A 15,580-nucleotide genomic window follows, 5' to 3' on the forward strand; every position below is an offset into this window, starting at 1 on the left:
GCAGGTTCCACGCTGTCTGGCTATCAGCACAGAGCCTGATCCGAGGCTTGATCTCAGGAACCATTAGCTCATGACCTGAGCCTAGATCAAGAGCCGGGTGTTTAACCAATTGAGCTACCCAGTAGCCCTGATGATTTCTGTAATTAAAAAAAAAAAAAAAAAAAAAAAAAGTGGTGGGGTGCACCTGCGTGGCCCAGTGAGTTGAGCATTTGACTCTTGCTTTTGGCTTAGGTCATGATCAGAGGGTTGTGAGATCCCCCATGTCCAACTCCATGCTGAGCGTGGAGCCTGCTTGGAATTGTCTCTCTCTCCCTCTCCCCACTTGTGCTTGTGTGCTTTCTCTCTCTTAAAAAAGAATTTTTTTTTTATATGTGCACTAAAAGTTGTAGGATGATTGCCTGTGTGGGAATATGAAAAAAACACAGATTGTAATAAAAACTCAGGGTACATTTGTGATATTCTGGTCCTGAAAATATCTAAAAGTCTATTTCAATAACACCCACAACTTGCTACCACTGAGTTTCCCCCACAGCTGCTAGAACTGTATCCAATGAGAGAATCCCAGCTCTCTGAAGCCCCAAAACAAAGTCCCTCGTGCAAAAAGATTGTTATCCCCAGAACACAGGCTCACTCTGGTATGTTTTTTTCCTTCTCAACTGTAGATTGTTTTTAAATAACTATATATAAATTATCCATAATCACATGCTGTGCTTACTGTGGCTAGACATTGTTCTAAGTGCTTTACACATATTTTCTTTAATTTTAGCAACCACTTTATGAGGCAGGTATGACAGATGAGGAGACTGTTACAGAGAGGTTGAGTAACTTGCCCAAAGTCATACAAATCATAAGCAGAAGACCCCAGATTTAATGAAGTCTGTACTCTTAACCACACTGTATTTCCTTTTTAATTAAACCTACTCTCTGTTCACATTAACCGCAGTCCCCAAGATTATAGCTATACCTGCAGATCTGCCAGCAACAATTGCTTGGCTAAACTACCTTGAAAAAACTGAGATGAAAAAAATTTTTGGCCACAGAGCCAAAAGTCTTAGGATTAAAATAAGTTTGGAGTCCTGAAATAGACCACTGAAATCGGCAAAGTAGAAAGCCAGGATCAAAAGCAAAGTAGTAGAGAAGGGTATGCCGGGCAAAGACGAGTGAGGCTGGAAGGATCAAATGATGGGAGACTCTTCGGCCCCTCCTGCAGGGAGCAGTGCGGTTAAGCACTTGGTAAATGCTTGCTGAGTGGATGAATCATAGTAATATTCTAACTTCATTTGTGTAGTTACTCTTGAGTGGCCTATGAGCAGAAAATTCTTCAGCATAAGCTACGTTTTATAGAACCTTAATACAAAGTGTAGTGACAGATAACAGAAATGACATGAAAAGTTGATGAAATATTTTTATGGTATTTCATAGGAAAAGTGCAGTTTTTTTAAAAAAGTATAATTGGTCACAATTGTATAGTAATTTCATTTTTTTAAGATTTTATTTTTAAGTAATCCCTACACCCAACATGGTGCTCAAACTCACAACCCCGAGATCAAGAGTCAACACGCATTTCCGATTGAGCCCTCCAGGCACCTGTATTAGTTTCATTTTTAACCACTATTACTCTCTTCTTCTCTAAAGTGTTTTTGGAAGTACCTATTTTAATTACAACATTAAATAAAATCTTCACAAAAGAAGCATATTAACCTATAATTCCACTATTCTAAAACAATTTTTTTCTTTTCATTTTCCTTCAATCTTTTTTCAGATACATTCCTTAATTGTATTCTTAGAGCATATTCAGTCTGATTTTTTTTTTCTACTTAACACGTCTAAAGTCTTACTGGTTTTTATCAGCTTTTTTAAATAATTCATTGTAAAGGCTATGCACTTCACTCAGACTATTGTCCCTTTTGCTGAACATTTAGTTTTTGATATTATAATCAGGTTCTTCATATTAGAGGTAAAAATATAGTAGTGAACAGATTCTCTTTTTTGATGTTGTAGATAACTCAACAGAGTTTTTACTGTTGTACTATTTCTTTACAACAAATTTCCAGTGGTGAAATTTTGAAGATAAAAGAATTTTATGAATCTTGATAAATTCCCACATGGCTTCTTGGAAGTATCTGTGTATCCTTTTAAAGAACTGAGTATAAAATACAACAGTGTCACCAGTCTCATTAATGTGAGATGTTTTTGTGTTATTAGTTTCCTACCTTAAAAGTAAGCATTTATGCTTTTGAATCATCTTAAATACTATAACCACAAATGTGAACTCCTAAATGAGTGCTGTTATGACAGAAAAGGCAACCTGCTGTGATAATAGGGACCTGAAGTTAAATTGGTTTTCATCTGCATACAAAGTGATGTTTCATAAAAACTTTATAACTTAATTTTTTGCAAGCAGTCATCCAGCTGAGCTTTTATGTTTTGGCAGGGACCAAAATTATTTATATGCTTATCTATGCCCCTTTATCTAGAAACTATCTGATAAATTTAACAAAAGTTAGTATATTAGTGGTTGATATGCATTTGGTAACAGTTCTTCCATTTCTGAAATCCTAAAGTAGAATTTAAAATCTTGTACTTTTTTTTTTAACCTTGTAGTTTGTGATGTGTTTATTTAAAAAAAAAAAAAAGGCACAGTTTCATTTCACACCTAATTGTTTTCAATATTGTTACTTGTTGAGGCTATTCAGATATTTCTTTCTTATACTTCCTCTAGTTTATTGATCCTACTTTTTTTACTGCTGAAGTTCATTCTGAGCTTTCTAGAGTTTTTTTCTTTTAGAGCTATCCCTTCTTCATCATCTAAATTGATTCTCTGTTACATCCTTAAAGCTTTATGGCTTGTTCGAATTAACCTAAGGATAGATTTTCCATCGTTATTCATCCTAATGTATGTTGGGTTTTTTTTCCATCTCTAAAATGTTTCCATTTCTGATGTGTACATAGATTAAATGTCTTATCTTAGTGATGGTTCACTGATTGTTCTGGTACTTTTACTTGACTGCTTATACACTGATGACAGCTTATATGCTTTGATTATGTTTTTCTAGAGGACAGAGATCAAATCCATTTAAGACCTTGTCTGCAGTAAATGATTTTGAAAACTATGCAGTGTTCTTTCATAGATAAGCTTAGAAATCATACTTGTAACACTATGAACTTCATATATATATAGTTTATTTAATCACAAAAATCACATGACAAAGATTGCATTGAAGGTTTTAGATTTCTTGTTTGAAAATAATGCCTAACTGTTACATAAATTCTTTCATTTGTATTGATACTAGGAAAAAAAAAAAGTAATGGGCTAGTATGAGTTGCTGTGGGACCTTATAGTTAATCCTCTATATCCTAACTAGCTTGCATTATGAAACTATAATACGCTGAAATCCCAAAGCATAATTTTTCTGAAATTTGTATGGCTAGGATAGGTCTTAAATAACTTTCTAAAATTCTATCCTAGCAGAATTGTTTATTTTGGAAATTTCTTTCAAGTTGAGTATAAAAGACTACAGCTGAGTCTCATATCTGCTTCTAGTCTTTTGTGATATGTTCTTTTAATGAGGCATATGAAGAAAATTCAGTTTTGCACAAATATGTAGTTTGACTTTTTTTAAATAGATTTTTAAAAAATGTTTATAATTTATTTTGAGAGAGAAAATATGCAGGCAGGGGAGAGAGGTAGAGAAAGAAGGAAACCAGGAATCCAAGCAGGCTCTGCGCTGTTAGCATGGAGCCCGATGCGTGGGGCTCAAACTCGTGAACCGTGAGATCATGACCTGAGCCAGAAGCAAGAGTCTGACTGAGGCTTAACTGACTGAGCCACCCAGGCACCCTTGTAGTTTGACTTTTAAAGTAATGGTAAATATTCCTTGATACTCTACCAAAACTTACCAAGTGGTAGATTCAGCAGTGTGAGAGCTGAATCCCTTTTCAGAAAAGCGTTCCTATTCTGTTTTCTTGAAAATCCTTTGGTGTGTCAGCACTTTCAGTGTCTCTTTTCCTCTTGCATGCTTTTATAACATCATGACACTGGCAAATTGGAAAACATTGATTGAGTGAGTCATTTGTATCTTGTAATGCTGACACATTTCATTATATATTTTCAAATTACTGATACCACCACTGATGTCATCAGGAAAGTTTTCAAGTATTGGGAAACTGTGAAATCCAGCATGGCAGATAGAAGTTCCCAAACTCTTGATTTTCACTTGAAAGGTCAGATTTTATCATTGTAAACAAATATTGTCAGTTGTTTTTCTTAAAATAACAGATTCATTCATGTTTGAGAAAATGACTCAGTTACCTCAGCCTAAATTATAACTTGTTAGTCATCCTTTCAGCAAAAGTAATAGCAAATAGTTTAGCTCACAATTCAAACAATTGTACAAGTGGTTTTCTGGAAATAAATGTCCATTTCAGTATACAGAAGTGCTTTGTGTATGCTTTTTATTTTCTTAACACAACATTAAAAAGACATATTGGGGCACCTGGGTGGCTCAGTTGGTTGAGCATCTGACTTCGACTCAGGTCACACTCTCACAGTTTGTGGCTTTGAGCCCTGCATCAGGCTCTGTGCTGACAGCTCAGAGTCTGGAGTCTAGAGCCTGCTTCGGATTCTGTGTCTCCCTGTCTTTCTGCCCCTCCCCCACTTGCGTGCGCGCTCTCTCTCTCTCTCTCTCTCTCTCTCTCTCTCTCTCTCAAAAATAAATACATTTTTAAAATTAAAAAAAAAGACATATTAAGGGTCAAGATTTAAAATTAGTCATTTTATTGCTTCAACAAAGACATGAAGTGACAGGAGAAAAATTCTTTTCATGTATGGAAATGAGGACTAAAATGAATAGGTCCAGTTTGGTGCCACTGCTTCGATTCATGCTGAGATGCCAGGAGTTTAATCCACCTACTATTACCTTGTGCCATCGGTGCAAATATCAGCACAGTGTAAGGCAAATAATGTCTTAATGTCATGATGAAAATGGCTTTATCTTCACAGTAAAGGATCCTGAAAACCCCTAGGGGTTCACAGACCACCCTCTGAGTATCACTGTTGTATACTGTAAGGCAATTTATGGAAATGTTTTGAGATTCCACATTTTTGATAACTAAAAGGATACGTATTAAGTCTGATTACTATAACAACTTTACATAAAAATTATATCAATAAAAATAACCAAATTATATTAAAATCTTAACACTTTACTCAAATACTGTGATATGCAAACCTACTCTACTAAAGCTGTATCATTGTTACCTTGATCATTAAGTGAACAGGAACTTGTCTAAATATATTATGCTCCTTTATTTTTCCCCAAACTTCTATCTCTCCGTGTTAGTAAAAGAGAGTATTAGGGTTAGTCACTAGTGAAATATGGCCTGGAGATGGCTACTCTGATTCTCAGAGAGTCGTCTTAAAATTGGCAAAAGTAATATCTGAACTAGAAAGGCACTGGAATATCACCATCATGATGCTAAAGTAATAGTCACTTTCTGAGAATGTATTTTGTACCAGGCACTGTAATAAGCAACGTGTATATTTGTTACTTAATCTTTACAATAACTCTGTGAGGTGTATATTACAGAATACAAAACTGAGGCTCAGATAATCAAAATTGAAGGAAGTTGTTCAGTCCTTATAGATACAAAGTAATAGAGTTAGGATTTGAACATAGATGTCTTCTTCCAAAACTTGGGTTATGACCCATTATGCATCTCTGTATACCCTTCAGTATCATAATGAGTTATCGTCAGGCTACCATATTATCTTCCTGTTTACTCTAAAAGGTCCCTGGTGAAAACTTGTTATAACTAAGCAGTAGTTCTCTTATTAAAGAGTTGTTTTGGAGATCTGCCTCTCTACTCCGACATGCCCCACTAAAGAGTTCTGTGGTTTCTGATTTAACTTTAGAGTGTCAGGGGGTATGTATGGGGCCTTGAAGTGAGATCTTCAATGACATCTTCACATTTCCCCCTGATGATGATAGGGTAGGTTAAATGGTGTCCTTAGATGGCTCAACTTTTTGTCTTCTAGACTAGTGCTACTCAGAGTATGATGCATGAATGGTTCCAGTGTGCTAACTCTCTGAGACAAAATACGTACAGAAATCAAAAGTAAGAGTATGGAAATTTGAATATCATTTGACATTACCACAACATCTGTGCACACATTTAATTGTTTTTCTTACAAAAGCACAGATTTTCAATGACTCAAAAACTTTTTTAATTAGTTCTTGACCGTAGATAGTTCAAGAAGCGTTGTTTGAAACTAACATTAAATGATTAGAAGGGTACTTTTAATTCAACTCCCTATGTTTTAAATTTTATTTTCTTTTTATTTCCCAGCCCTTCAACATTTAAGTGTTTCAAACCCTTGTTCTTGATTATTTCATTTTGATTTGATAGCTCAAAAAACTTAGTAGAATTAAGAACTCATTATTACTTTTTGAGTGTGCTTCACAGTTTGTTTTCCACTCTAGCCATGTATGCAGATGAACCTATTATAATAATTAGCACATAATCAGCAAAATCTAAACTTTAAGCTTTTTTTTTTAATTTTTTTTTTTTACGTTTATTTATTTTTGAGACAGAGAGAGACAGAGCATGAACGGGGGAGGGGCAGAGAGAGAGGGAGACACAGAATCGGAAGCAGGCTCCAGGCTCTGAGCCATCAGCCCAGAGCCCGACGCGGGGCTCGAACTCATGGACCGCGAGATCGTGACCTGAGCTGAAGTCGGACGCTCCCGACTGAGCCACCCAGGCGCCTCTAAACTTTAAGCTTTTATGTGAAAAGTCAACAATTTGACACCAAATATGAGATCCAAGTTATATAGGTTGCTATTAAACTATTCAAATTAGATAATTAGAATTTACATTTGAAATTTGAACTGAGAATCTTAGAAATTTGATGTAGGGGTCTCATGAAAATCATAGTCATGGGGCACTTGGGTAGCTCAGTCAGTTGAGCATCCAACTTCAGTTCAGGTCGCGATCTCACGGCTTGTGGGTTCAGGCCCCTCATTGAGCTCTGTGCTGACAGCTCGGAGCCTGGAGCCTGCTTTGGATTCTGTGTCTCCCTCTCTCTCTGCCCCTCCCCTGCCCACACTCTGTCTCTTTCTCTCCCTCTCTCTCTCTCTCTCAAATAAGTAAACATAATTTTTTTTTTTTTTTTAAATCATGTGTTCATTCAACAGAAAGTTAAGCACTGGGGTTAGAGTGGTAAAGATAAGGTATTAGTTAGCTTTCAAGAGCTAAGGTATAATTCTGCTTACCAAATATATAGTTAATTGTTTTCTCTGAAATAGAATGGCATATCTCCATTTGAAAAAAGTTGGAGAAATCGATAAGGTTAGTAATGTACAATTACATATGGGATAAGTTAGAGCTTAAATTTCAATTGTAAAAATATATTTAGTAGTGAATAATACAATTGGTAGTACTAATTGTATAGAAAGATTATCAGAATAGCATAACAGTTAAATTTCAAACTTCTTTAGACAGCGTTTATTACCGTATCTGGCCATGGGCTCCTCCTATAGCATTTCTCGTTATTAAGTCCTAGGACTAGTGATCAACTGAGCAATAGATTTCGTGGTATTTAAATATGTATTTGGGAGTCACTTTTTGGTCTAGATAGGGCCTGGGAATGCAGAGGTAAATTATACACTATGTGTCCTGAAGGAGCTTAGGTAAACATAATGACAATTCCGTGTGGTAAGTGCTGAAGGGAAGTAGGCGCAGGATGCTTAGGAACACAGGAAAGGCACCCAGCTCAATCAGGGTGAGTGGGTCAGGGAAGGTTTTTCGGAGGAGATAATGATGCAAAATTATAAAATGTCCAGACACCTTTCTCATGTGGAGGTCTTCAAAAATGATGGTCTTGAAGAGCACCCGACATCATTGAAAGAAATTCTACTCAAATTTAAAAATTTTTAGAGTCAACAGAAAGTTAGGGGAAGTATATCTCAGGCAATAAACAAGTGCAAATGCTATTGTAATAATTTCAGCTATAGGTTATTAGGGTCAGAACAAAAGTAATTACGGGGATGAAATGGAGGAGACAAGTTCTTGAGATCCTAATAGAGAAAACAGGATGTGTTGTACAAGATTTGGAGTCATGCCCTCTATTACCATGGATTGCTTTACTCTGCTGTGGCCCCACTGGCCATTTGGTTCCTCAGGTATACCAACCTCATTCCTGACCTGGGGTCTTTGCAATGGTCATTCCTACTGCCTGGAATGTACATCCTTTCCCCCAACCCCAGGCTCTTTGAGTGGCTGGCTCTTCACTGTTCGGGCCCTGCTCATCTGTCATTACTTAGGGATCTTTTCTGACCACTCTTAAAGTAACTGCCCTATCCCCTTCCTCACAGCCAGCCCACCATTTCACTTTGTTTTCTTTTCTTGGGAACATTGTTGCAGTGTGCTTGTTCATGTAGACTGGATGTGAGAGCACAGGAATACAGGTGCTCAAAGAAAATGGGAAATGTTATAGAACTGAGATGAGCAAACTAGTTATACAAATGGAGTTTTAGATAGAAATACCTCCTTAAATAAAGAATGGTTCATATGGAAACCAACTTGAGCCAAACCCTTTGTCAAGGCCAGCCTGGGGGAGGTTAATCAGAAGGATAAAGCAGTTAGAAGTATCTAGGCTCTTAAAATTTTCAATCAAAATTATAAAATGTCCAGACACCTTTCAAATGTGCATGTCTTCAAAAATGGTCTTGAAGAGAACCCAACATCATTGAAAGAAATTCTACTCAAATTCAAATCTTAAAGTTATGAGATAAAAATTATATTATCTCCAAGCCTTATTATAACATCAAAAAAGCTAACCTTTTGTTTAAAAACAACAGTATTCTCCACCTCCATAATTCTTATTTTACCTAGAAATAATATAGATTTGTAGAAGTTTTTATGTAATTCCAAATGCCAACAAGACTCTGTATTTATATAATTTTCACTATCTGGTGTTAAAATATTTAACCTTGTTTTATTATTGTATTTATGACTACTTTCTTATAAAACATTCATCTCATTAGTATTTATTCTTCAAAGTTTGGTTCATTATAATGGAAAAAAATATAACCTGCAAACTTAGATGATTTTTTTAAACAGCACATAAAAAAGGAAAAATACATCTTTAAAAAAAAAAAAAAATATATATATATATATATATATATATGCGCATTTATTGTTAGACTTGGGAAACTTTTATTATTATGAAAAAGAATATTACCTTGGTATGTCTTTGAAACTATTTCTTACTCATATTTTTTTTGTTCACATGTTTTTATTCTTATTTTTTTGATTGTATATTTTTTCTCCTAAGTTTAGAAAAGAAGTACAGACAACTGACAAGGCCATTGAATACACACTTAGTTGTCTTTGAGGATAAACCTACCTAGTTGCCATGGTGTTATTTAATGCCATATTAACAGTTTATCTAATAAACTGGTGATTTACCTGGTCATTAATGGAAACCTAGCCAGGTTTCCATGGAAATTTTATTCTGTAATGTAGCTGAGCATCTCCCTTTTCCTGGTTCTTATGTTATTAATACTGTTTTTTTTTAATATTTTTATATTTAGTTATATTTAGTATATTTACTGTATTACTATATACTATATTACTATATATTAGTATATTTAGTATATATTTAATATATTTATATATATTTAGTTATATTTTATATTTTTTATATTTAGTTATAGATTACACACTTGTGCTACTACTCTATTAGTGGAGTTTATTCTTGTTTTGATAAAAAATAAATATAATTTAGAAATTTTAATGTTTCTTTGCACATATCAAAAGAAGGAAAACTTTCACAATGGATGATAATGGCAATTTGATGATAATAGTAATAATAATAGATAACTGTTACTAGTAATAATAATACATAACTGTTACCAAAGGTGTACTGTGTTACAGACATTGACCCCAGTGCTTTGTGTATATTAATTCAGTAATTGAGGGTAGATACTTACCACTCAGACTCCATCTTATAGATGCAAAAGCTAGGCACAAAGAGGTTAAGAAGCTTGTCCAACATCACACAGAAAGTAAAGCCAGAGCTGAGATTTAATTTAAACTCAGGTAGTTTAGTTCCAGAAGTAGCACTTTTTTGTTTTAAGTAATAAAATATTGCTTAATCTTATTGTCTCATTATTCACAGCCATATAACAACAAACAAGCTTCAAGTTGAATACAAGAACTAGCACTTTTAACCACTACATGTTATTATATACTCTTTATACCAGATGTAAAGAGGAGGAAGATAGATCTACTGACCTTAGAGGAAACATTCAGAAACTACCTAAAAATCATACGCGAAAAGATTCAAGAAAATCTTGTATCAAATTTTTGATATCATCTGTTAATGTAAATAACTTCCCCACCTATAAATGATGAGACATGTGGCAGATCAAGAGCTAATCCCTTAGAATGCAAGGAACTCTTAGTAAACAATTAGAAGAGGATTACTAATCCAATGAAAACATGGACAAAAAACATGAATAAGCAAGACAAAGATAAATACACACAGGTCAAAACATACAGAAAGATGTTTTGTGTTTTGCATATTTAGGAGTTTTAAAAAGTGGGTCTAGATAAATCATGAAGTAATGACTGATAGGGAGACGGAGTTGTAGAGCTGATTAGAAGAAGTGGCAGGCTGACAGCTGGTGATGTACACGGGCACTGTGGTTTGAGAGCATACCAGCCAAAATTCCAGAAGTGAGCCCTACAGAAAATGATTTTGAGTGACTGTTTTCTCAAGGGTGACTTATAGCTAGTATATTCCTGATACATCAATGAGAAGTTAATTCATTACATACAGTGGATGCCATGGGTCATTAACATTCTCTTTTAGACCTTCTGTTGAGAAGGCCTGGTTATCAGGATTGAAAATAAAAGCAGTGCATTCAAGACACTTAACCAATAGAAACCCAGAGAGAATTTTTTGACAATTACATAAAGAAGGTAAAGGAAAAATTTTTAGGGATCAAGGGGAGGTATGAGAGCGTCATATATGGTCGATGTTCATTCTTACTGTAGGTTAATTTTCATGAATTCACCTGGGTCTTACCTAATGCAATTAAAAAACCCACCTGTGATTATTCAATTAAATCACACATAAAAATGTTAGAATTTAAGATTTCATTATGTCACTGAGTAAAAAATGTATAACACAGCAAGAAAGTAGTCTTCATTATGGTATTTATAATCCCACCTATGTATTTTACTTCCAGGGAACCTTTTATTATTTTATCAGGAGGTTTGTCCTATGATACTGTAGGAAGAAGACCCTGCTTAACAGTTATGCATGGGAAAAGTACTGCTGTGCTGGAAATGGACTATTCAATTGTGGATTTTCTAACGCTGTGTGAAACACCATACCCAAATGGTAATAAGCTTTGCATCTTTAAAACGTATTCTCTGTGGATATCTGCTATTCAGAACAGAGACCTGTTTGTTTTCTAAATAGTTTCCTTATCCTAGTATGCTGTCACTCTTCTGGGGGAGAGATTCTGTCTTCATAACTTTGTAAGTTTTATTTCAGAAGTTAATTTTGTTTAATAAGCTTTATCTGTTTAATATGACATAGTAGTAGTTAGTGCTAATGAAGGATAAACAGAACTGCCCACATTAAGAAACATTTTAAAACTCTATAAAACACTAGTATATTAATTAATCAAGGTTCTCCAGAGAAACAGAACTGATAGCACATAAGGAGAGGAAAGAGAAATAAGGAATTTATTTTAAGAAATTGGTTCACACAATTGAGGGTGATGAATCAAATTGATCAAGCACCATGGCAGGCTGAAAATTTGGGAGTTGATGTTGCTGTCTTGAGGCAGAATTGCTTCCTTTTTAGAAAGCCTGTCTTCTCTCTTCAGGCCTTCAACTGATTGGATGAATCCCACCCACATTATACCTGATAATCTCCTTTACTGGGAGTCTACTGATTTAAACGTTTATCACATCTAAAAAATACCTTCCCAGCAACATCTAAATTGGTGTTTAACCAAACAGGTGGGCACCAAATCAGAGACTAGTGACACATAAAATTAACCATAACAGCTAGCGTGTATCCTTTCAAGAGGAATTTAAATCTGGATCTTTTTTGTTTCATTTGAAGCTAATTGAAATGTAAAGCTATAACACATTTTATAATTAACAAGTGCATACAAAATATCTAAGGAAGAGATTATAATATTGTAGTGATACTCTACTGAGTTCCTATGAGAGACAAGAATAAGAATTGTTCTTATGGATATTCAGATTTAAATTTTGCGTTTGTTGCCCATGTCCTGCCTTGGATTTTGCAATACCATAGAAGTTACTGTGAACTTCTTGTTTTATTCGTCTTTACAAAATTGAAGTAATTTTGTATGAGTTATATAGATTTATCTCATTTAAAACCAAGTAGTCTTAAATTACATGAAGTGCAAGATCAGATTGTTACATACTTGAGAGAATGGAACAAAAATTTTTAAAAAAGCAAATGTGTATTATCTAATTTGCTGTCTTATTCCATATTTAAAACTGTTATTTATGCATTGTTTTCCTATTCCAGATTTTCAGGAACCATATGCTGTGGTGGTTCTTCTGGAAAAGGATTTAGTACTTATAGACCTTGCACAAAATGGGTAAGAATAAAATTTGGTGAGAGATTATTTTAGTATATGGTAGAAAAGACTCTTTTTAGCATAGGGTTGGCTATTTCTTTTTGGTTTTTTTTTTTTGAAAACTCTATATTTATATCCATAATGTTGGCCTCTTTTAGAGTTTCAGACACACATTTCTAATTACCTGCCAGATTTCGCTAGTATGTTGCTCGCACAGAATTTCTATTTTTGAAGTCAGAATTTCTTGAATTTCTGAAATTTCATATAATTCAACCTAATACTTGGACACTCTGGGGGCACACAAAATAAATAAGTGCAGAATTCATCCCATCACAGTTTACCTCCAGATAAGCTCTGTGGCCTCCCCACCCACATGCACTCTCTGTGGCACTGTCATGAATACCGTTGTCAGAGTAATTTTACATGTAGCACCCAGCTTGTCACTCTCCTCTTTTAAGGGTCCCATACTCTACTGACTGAGCCAACTGGTGCCCTGTTATTCTCCTCTTTAAACCACTATGATCTCTACTGTTTTATTATTTGAAAGCACTTTCTCAGCCTGCTTCTCCACACAGTAGAATTTAGGATACCTTTCTGACTTGATTTCTCACTGTCTTCCTACAGGTGGCTTATTCCCTAGAAAAACTGAACTGTATATTAAACAAACATCATACTTCAATGTCTTTTCTTATATAGTTCCCAATGGCTGCAAACTCCACTTGCTTCACTGCCATCAAAACTCCATATAACTTTCAAAGTCAGTCCTCTTTTCTTCATTCAACTTCCTCTTCTAGGGGCCCCTGGGTGGCTCAGTTGTTTGTGTGTCTGACTTCGGCTCAGGTCCTGATCTCGTGGTTTGTGGGTTTGAGCCCATGTGGGCTCTGTGCTGACAGCTCAGAACCTGGAGCCTGCTTCGGATTCTGTGTCTCCCTCTTTCTCTGCCCCTCTCCTGCTTGTGCTCTTGCTCTCTCTCTCTCTCAAAATTAAATAAACATTTAAACTTTTTCTCCTCTCTCTTAACCAGATATATCATACCTGGTGTATAAATTGCCACCATAGCTCCTTTGCAACTTTTTGTGGTATTTGCCATATTCTCCTTTTTCCAACATAGATGATAAATTCTTTGAATGCAAGAATATTACATTATTTATTTGTATCTCTTGAAATAATCATGAAAATTTAATTGTGTTTACCCATTTAGGATCTCAGTGTTTCTCAATTATGGGCAATTTGTCCCCCCCCCCCCCCCCCCAGAAGATACTTGATTGTATCTGTGTAAACATCTTTTCTAGATGATACTGGCATCTAGTGATGGACAGGGTTGCTGCTAAACATCCACAATGAACAGGACAGTCCCTTATAATAAAGAATTATCTGATCCAAAATGTGAATAGTACCTGGATTGGGAAACCCGGAAGTATAAGTCAACAGTATTATTTACCTTATTTTAAGGTACTACTAGATTCGTATCAACTTAATATGTACTACCTGTAATAATCATTTTTTTTTCCTTTTTGAAAATTACAAGACTATAGTGGAAAGGAATTTGAAAACAGTATTTCTAAAGGGCAGTCTTGGAATAACTTATTCTTAATATGATTTTATTTTTGGGGGCGCCTGGGGTGGCTCAGTCCATTAGGCTCCCAACTTTGGCTTAGGTCATGATCTCATGGTCTATGGGCTTGAGCTGTCAGCACAAAGCCTGGAGCCTGCTTCCGATTCTGTGTCTCCCTCTTTCTCTCTGCCCCTCCCTCGCTTATGCTCTGTCTCTGTCTCTCTCTCTCTCTCTCAAAAATAAATAACATTAAAAAAATTTGTTTTAAATATGACTTTTTTTTCATTAGCTAAGTTTTCAAATAGTGGGACTTTTTGCCTGTGGTCTATACTGATATGTATTTAAGTTAAAGAAAATATTGTCCAAATAACCTGTGACTAGGCATTTTATTTAGCAAACGTATCAGTTAAATGTATGGTAATAGTAGAGTCATTGTGCGTAAGGATTATAAAGTATGTTTATAAAGAGAAAAAAGTTACCTGCCATTTTTTTTAATTCATGTTTTTGTTTGAATTTTTCTTCTGTGTTTTTATGTGTGTTCGAGGAAGGAGTGATGACAGTTCGCTTCATTTTGAAATCTAGAAAGGGCTTTTCTGAATTTATTCTTTTCTAATTTTTAAATTATTGTCAGTGGTAGACTGATGAATACATACAATTTTTGCAGATGAGCCACTCTAAACTTCTGAGACTTTTTAGGGCCAGTTGCTGGTTTTCTAGATATTTTTAAGTAACCATTCTCAAGGAATTCAAACCAGAAAAGAAATATCATTGTACATTTAGTTAGGATTTTACTTTAAGATTTTTGAAAGTGTTTTTTGCTTTATTTAATGAAATAATTTCCTATCTAGGAAACCGTTAAGGTAGACTTTTATTTAGATTATCACTAAAACAAGAGAACATCTCTAGATTAAATATTGCACTAGGCATTACATTGATGGAGAAGAGAACTGAAAATTTGTGTTATTTGACATAAAAATGAGGAATCTGCTGATTGAGAACTTTACAGTTAAGAGCATAGTTTAAATTTGGCTTCTCCTTGCCAGTTGGCATGCCTTTGGCACATTACTCTAAGTTTTCGTTCCTCCATAAAATTTCTACATCGTAAGTGTGGTGTGAGAAGTAAAGAAGATAAATGTCTATATAAAGCACTTAGTCCAGTGTGTGCCACATGGTATGTATTTCCAGCTGCAGCTTTTCTCTTTACTAGTCTGAGCAACTTGCATTATAGAAGATGTCATTTTTTTACATATTTGCATAAATTAAGTCTATTAAATCTCTGTGACAGAATGTATGTAATTTCCAAAAATATGGAGAAGAGCACTGTATTCCAAAATTTAAAATATAAATTTAGATAATATGTTATATGGGCCTTCAAAGAATGTTATCT

At 34.8% G+C, this 15,580-nt stretch overlaps 1 protein-coding gene across 7 annotated transcripts in view; it reads left to right on the top strand.

The window, feature by feature from the left end:
• The window catches only part of STXBP5 (syntaxin binding protein 5), a 170,711-nt gene that overhangs the window by 81,330 nt on the left and 73,801 nt on the right, over positions 1-15,580 (top strand). For all 7 annotated transcript variants that reach the window (XM_058735568.1, XM_058735570.1, XM_058735571.1 and 4 more), the window contains exons 10-11: positions 11,259-11,413; positions 12,587-12,659. In XM_058735568.1, the coding sequence (XP_058591551.1) occupies positions 11,259-11,413; positions 12,587-12,659 (228 nt within the window). The remainder of the gene's footprint in view (positions 1-11,258; positions 11,414-12,586; positions 12,660-15,580) is intronic.

This window comes from Neofelis nebulosa, chromosome 6 (genome assembly GCF_028018385.1).
Source record: "Neofelis nebulosa isolate mNeoNeb1 chromosome 6, mNeoNeb1.pri, whole genome shotgun sequence".
Lineage (NCBI taxonomy): Eukaryota > Metazoa > Chordata > Mammalia > Carnivora > Felidae > Neofelis > Neofelis nebulosa.